The sequence below is a fragment of the Arachis duranensis genome, chromosome 9 (genome assembly GCF_000817695.3).
Source record: "Arachis duranensis cultivar V14167 chromosome 9, aradu.V14167.gnm2.J7QH, whole genome shotgun sequence".
Classification (NCBI taxonomy): domain Eukaryota; kingdom Viridiplantae; phylum Streptophyta; class Magnoliopsida; order Fabales; family Fabaceae; genus Arachis; species Arachis duranensis.
The window spans coordinates 97,272,656-97,279,035 of NC_029780.3; the positions used below are offsets into that span (position 1 = coordinate 97,272,656).

At 32.4% G+C, this 6,380-nt stretch overlaps 1 protein-coding gene across 1 annotated transcript; it reads left to right on the plus strand.

Moving 5' to 3' along the window:
- The first annotated feature begins 480 nt into the window (after positions 1 to 480).
- LOC107466312 (uncharacterized) lies at positions 481 to 3,752 on the plus strand. Its single transcript, XM_052254340.1, is given in 9 exon segments — positions 481 to 615; positions 864 to 934; positions 1,713 to 1,775; positions 2,213 to 2,226; positions 2,229 to 2,284; positions 2,479 to 2,598; positions 2,837 to 2,962; positions 3,537 to 3,602; positions 3,711 to 3,752. Coding segments are annotated over 9 exon segments (693 nt in total).
- Positions 3,753 to 6,380: the final 2,628 nt, after the last annotated feature.

The window sequence follows — 6,380 nt, forward strand, 5'->3', positions numbered from 1 at the left end:
AATTTTCATTCTTATTTCTGTGAAATGCAACAATCTATAAGTATTTGATTTTATTGACACATGCAAATATTATGCTTCTTATGTTGCTGATGGAAAAGGGTTACCCTTGGAGTAAGCCCTCGTTGTATTGCAAGCTGAAAAAGAGGAACATGTTCTCTGTTGGATACAAGAACGTGGTGGGTTCAAGGAGGGCTTCATGAAGGATCTTGTCAAAGATAAAGTAGAAGGAAGAGTCAAAGGGCAATGAGGTAAATGCAAAGCGCATAAGGGAATACATGCACAAGGTGGAGTTGGAGCTCTCCAAAATTTGCAGTGACATTTGTCTTAGATGAGCATCGTATCCCTTCCACTAATGTTGCTGAGTCCACTGTTTTTTGTGTGTGTAAAATTTTTTGGCTAGTTTTCGTGTATGTTTGCTTATGAGTTTGTGATATCAATCCATGCCTCTAGAATTGATTTTTTCAGAAGTGAAAATATTTTATGTCGCAGGAAAGGTGTGTAGCTGTTGACGCTCTGTCTCTTGTTGCTCGGACACTGAATAGATCCAAAGCTCATCTCCGATCAATACTTTTACAGAGTAATACAACTGTACTTGAGGATTTCTATGTGCATCTAGTATGTGGAATATCATCCCTGAGGTCTGAGAGATTAGACTAAATTAAAACACTTTTGTTGAAGCCTTTAATTTTCAGGCACACTTAGCATATTTATTGAGGTCTCTACTTCCAGTTGAAAAGCATGCTTGGATTGGATCGTTAGGATTTTTATTTTATCTACCTGTTTAACTCTAGTTGATTCATCCTTTAATACTTAATATAAAATTGCTCAATATATATGATATTGATATCTAAGGATTTCCTTAGGTGGATGCTATTCCAGATCTTATAGAGCATGTTCATAAGACAACAACAAGACTCCTTCTTCATGTTAATGGGTAAATATGACTTGAACTCTTGGCTGTTGTTATGAATCAAACAATATTTCTTAAGTTTTAAAATAATCTCCATGATGACAATGTGGGTCAGTTTGATAGAAATATCAATTGATGAGAAAAGTTATATGATGCTTAAATTATTGTTTAATAAAAGGACCAATGTGATGTTCTTTGGATACATGTGGTGTTGTTCTCCAATAAACACAACTTTTGCTACTTTTTTGAGAAAACAAAGGATGAGGCAGTTAAAAATTAGTAAACTGATTATATTATTATTAGATAAAGCAATTCAAGCACATAAGGAATTTAGCTTATAAGTTGCGTCCTTAAGAAAAATGATATCCTTATAATGTTTGACTAGAAAGTCCCTTAATCTTAAGCCAGACTAGGAAAGTAGGCAATACCACAATACTAAAATTACCAAAATGACTCCTACTCATGTAGAATCAGTTTAGTCCTACTCAGTTTAGAAATCTTATTAACCAAGAGATAGTAAGAAGGTCACAGCCAAAAGTGCAAAACACACCATATGCACAATGGCAATCTTCTGTGATGCTTAAAGAGCACAGAATTGTCTTAGCAAAGGCTTGTGTTTGGTGTTCAATATAGATTGTCGCTCTTGTGTTTCCTTAAAATACCCACTGGTCCTAATTAATTTGTCCTCTTCACCATTGAAAACTTTCAATTTTATATATTGCATGACTTTAGAAATTTATTATTATATAATTTTGGTTTTCTTAAAGTTACAAATTTCTATATTTTTTTCAACATTTTACAGGTACGTCGAACACATTGCTAATTTTAAATGGGAAGTGAAAGAGTTAGGTCTAGAGCATAATGGGTTTGTATTTCTGGATCATCTTAATATATATTCAATGGCAATAGAACTAGCCTAGGAAAGGGTTAAGTTTCTCGAATATTCAGCAGTATACATGTTTCTCAATATCAGTAAATAATACACACACCGAGAAGAGTGTGATACTTTTTTTGGTATTGCCTTAATCCTAAAGAATCACTAGCATTTTCTATTACTTTATCCATACCTGATATTAGTTCCTACAGTATTTTATCTCATTGTTCATCTTGGCCTTTGTGTCTGAGACGACGTGGTATAACTTAATATTTAGCTCTATTGGTGCTATGAAACAACAACTATATAGGTAAAAAATGTATACTATTTAAATAGAACATATAGCTGCAACTTCTTTCGGTTTTATTATATTTAATAATAAATAAGCTGCATTCTGCATGAAGTTTTGATTTAAATTGTTGTTATAGGTATGTTGATTTATTGCTGGGGAATTTAAGCATTATGCAGCGCGACTTGCTCATGGTGGAATTCGTAAAGAGGTATTGGTCTTGCTCGATGTTGCATATGACATATACATGTATACATATAAACCCAGTTACAAGTTCTGATGACCCAAAGCAAAAATTGGTAAATATCAGTTACAATTTCATACTATTGTTTAATTTTTGAAACCGAAAAACCAAAGTAACTACTCCTAGTCTTTCAAGTATAAACGTGATCTTTGAATGTGTAGATTCAAGACAAACTATTGGACTATAGACTTGAGATCCTAGTAGAAACGCTTGTCAAAGGACTTTCACGGGTGAAGAGATGTAGTGATGAAGGACGAGCTCTAATGTCATTGGATCTGCAGGTTAATTATTTTTTAGACATGTTTAAGGTCAATTTTAAGATGTGTATTATGTGGTGTTTAATTTTTGTTTAATTTATTTTTTATAATAAATTTTAAATATTTAAAATTTACTAATTTTTATACTTTTAAATTAAATATAAATATTTTTTTGGCATTTAAACACCAAATTTTTAAGTAGCATAGCATTCACCTATCATTAATATCTTTTTAATGCTTTGGTTAAAAATTGGTAATCCAGGCTTACTACCTTCCTGATAAAGAATATGTGCAATGGGCACATGCACACCCGGTAAGGACATTCCATTTATGTGGCTTCATTACAAGTTCTCACACGAACTTTAATAAAGAATTCCATCTTTTGCAGGTATAAAGGGGTGATGATTCTGTTTCTGAAGATGAAAATGAGGATCTTCTTGCTGACTTTATTGATGAAGACAGCCAACTACCTAGTCGAATTTCAAAACTGAATCTTAAAAGAGGTTATGCTTCCCATTGTAATGATGATGAGAATACATCACACACTAGATCTTCGCTATGTTTGCTAAGGTGAGTTGTTTTCTGTTTTGCAAGAACAAAATCAGCTATTATCATGTACTATATTTTGTCTTTGCCACTTTTTGAATGGGTTTATTTAGTTATTTGATGCTTTAGACATGTTAAGTGTATGGATAAATATGCAAGGCTTTTGCAGAAAATAGAAGTAATAAATGTTAAATTCTTTAAGGTAAGCTTTATTCTACCGTCAAAGCACTTGTTTACCCTTTCATGGGGTCCAAAGGCTGGGACCGCTGCCAAGATTTGCTATTTTCAAATATAAGCCATCATTATGGTTTCAATTTTTTCTCTAAATTCTTTTTCCTGATTCAGTATACTGCTGCAGGGAATATGCCAGTCGTTTGAGATTTTTTTTCCATTTTATATATGAAACTTTTGGTCAGCTGATAATAGTTCAAGTGAAAAAAGTTCACCATGTTCTCATAATCGTAAGTGATATAGTCAGTAGGGTATTACATTCTCAAGTATTGGCAATAGAAGAACATTAGTGATAAGCTTGGCACCGGTTAATATTGAAATATTTTATCAATATATATTGTTTAAATGAACATTTTCAGGTTCAGAATTTGGCAAATCAGAAGTACATTATTGGTCAGTAAATTGGTGACATTATCAAGATGCTACTGCACCAGCACTTCCAAATTTTCAAGACAAGCAGAAAAAGATCAATGTAATTGAAGAAAGGCTACTATTATAGGGCTATTATTTTTATAGTTCATATTATTATTATTACCATTGTGATTATTATTATTAAAACCTATACCCTTTGGTTTTTAGTACGGTGTCATATATTGTCTCTATTATTATTATTATTATTATTATTATTATTATTATTAAAATAAGCGTTTTTTAAAAGGAAAATTTAATTTTTTTAATTTGTATTGAAATTAGCGGCGGTTTTATAACCGCCGCAAATAGTCGTAACTTAAAATTAACGTAGTAACACCGCGGCGGTTTGTAACTGCCGGTAAAAATGACAAAAATCCTTATACTTGCATATCGCGGCGGTTAAAAACCGCCGCTAAATTAATTGCCGCAAAATACGGATTTAGCGGCGGTTATTCTAGCGGTTTCTGGAAACTGCCGCACAATCTTTTCCCCGCACCAATATCCAGGGCGGTTCACTAAACCGCCGGTATTTGATTTTGCGATGGTTTAAAACAGCCGCTAATCATGAAAAGAACCGCCGCCATTAACCGTTTCTATTGTAGTGAACGTTTGTACAAAGATAAGATGGAACGTGTTAAATGTATTTGAAATAATGAAGGTTGCGAGAATTGAATCGGTCAATAAATTGGTAAAATGATTGATCTATTAGTTTAATGGTTCGGTTGGGATTCAATCGAAATTTAACCAGTTTAATTAAATATTAAATAAAATTATTAAAAATTTAATATATAATTTCAAATATTTAAATTCAATCATTTGTAAGTGAACAAATTTTAATATGAAAATAATTTTAGAGTTATGCCTCGACATGGAATTAGAAGGTGTTATACCTCAAAATTAGACATTAGTAATTTTTTTAAAAATTATTAATAAAATTTGATCAACTAATGTATACTAGTTAAACACAAAACAAATTACAACCACATAATTATAAGGACTCATAACATTGAACCAAAGGTTAGACAGATAAATACAGTGGATGCTATCTTGTTCTTAATGCATAATATAATTTTCTTCTACAATAAAACTAGCAGCACTAATAATGGATACGTTAAGATGCTTAATAAAAACACTAATAAGAATAATGTATTTATATTAATTAACACAAGGTCTCTCCATTATTTAGATACAAATAATACCAATAAAAAAATAAGCATATCAATACAGAAATATGTCCGCGAATGGCATTATTGATTGAATTGGGTGAGAAATTTGTCATGGCTTAAGAAGCTGATCCGAATCCAAAATTCTGAAATCCAAATTACAAATTACATACAACAAAAAAGCAAAATCCAGAATCCAGAATCCAACATTCAAAATGATTAATTCATATAATTCAGAATTCAAATCAAGAATATAGAATGATCAATTCATATAATTAATACTTTGTGATTTTTTCATCTTTAATGTACAACAAAAAAAACTAAAATCAGCAAAAAATTAACAAGCTTCACAGCAAAATTATGAACAAAATTAACTCAACAAATTTCACAGTAAAACTAAAATTAGTAAACTCCACAGTGAAATCAACAAATTCCACAGAAAATTATGAACAAAATTAACTCAGCAAACTAATTAACTAATATCATCGAAAATTATGAACAAAATTAACTATTATCAAAGGGAGCTCAAACATGGGAGAAAGGAGACACAACGGCAAAGAGGAAGGGGAGTGCTTACTGGCGACGAAGAAGAATGGGAGTTCTTACCGATGGCGAAGAGGAAGGGGAGTAACGGCGATAAAAGGGGAGAAAGGTGACACCGGCGAATACAGAGGGAGGGAGAGAGAGAGAGAGAGGGAGGGAGAGAGAGAGAGAGAGAGAGAGAGAGAGCGAGCTCGAACAGAGGAGAGGAAATGCGTTGGCTGTGGTGGCTGCGGGGCTGCAGGTGCTGCGTGGGTTGCGGGCTCCGGGGCTGGGGGACTACGCTGCCAGGGTTCTTTTCTTTGTTGAGTTTCTTCGTTCTTTGAGTTTTCAGAGATGAGAGGAGATGAGTGGAACTGGGGCCTGGGAGGACTGGTCGTGTAGCCATTTTTTTAAAAGTTTTTTTAAGGGGTCAAAACGGCACCATTTTAAAAGGGTCACCAAACCAAAAAACTTCTAAAAAATTGGTCGATTTAGCCAGTTTACCGGTTAACTACCGATTCGACCAATTTTTTGACCGATTTTTTGTCAAACAATTTTTAAAATTGACCGAACCGTTTTGGTGACCGATTTCTGATTAACTCGATTGAATCGATCGGTTGAATTCGATTTTCAAAACTGTAGAAATAACAATATCTTTAATTAATAGATCTTTTAATGTGTTAAATGTATATGCACAAAAAATAAATGTATCATCTTTTTTTTTTCTTAATTCGGTCATAAAATATTATTTTCTATAAAAATTTATCTCACATAGAATTTTGTTTTTGGATTTGAATAAACTTTTATATAAGTTTTAATTTTTTTGATTAGTCTTGTGATGATTTTTTTTCTGAAATCAACGAAGATGAAGTTTTAGACCTTTAGGTCATATAAACTTTGATACAGTATTATAAAATAACTTGTCTCAAAATT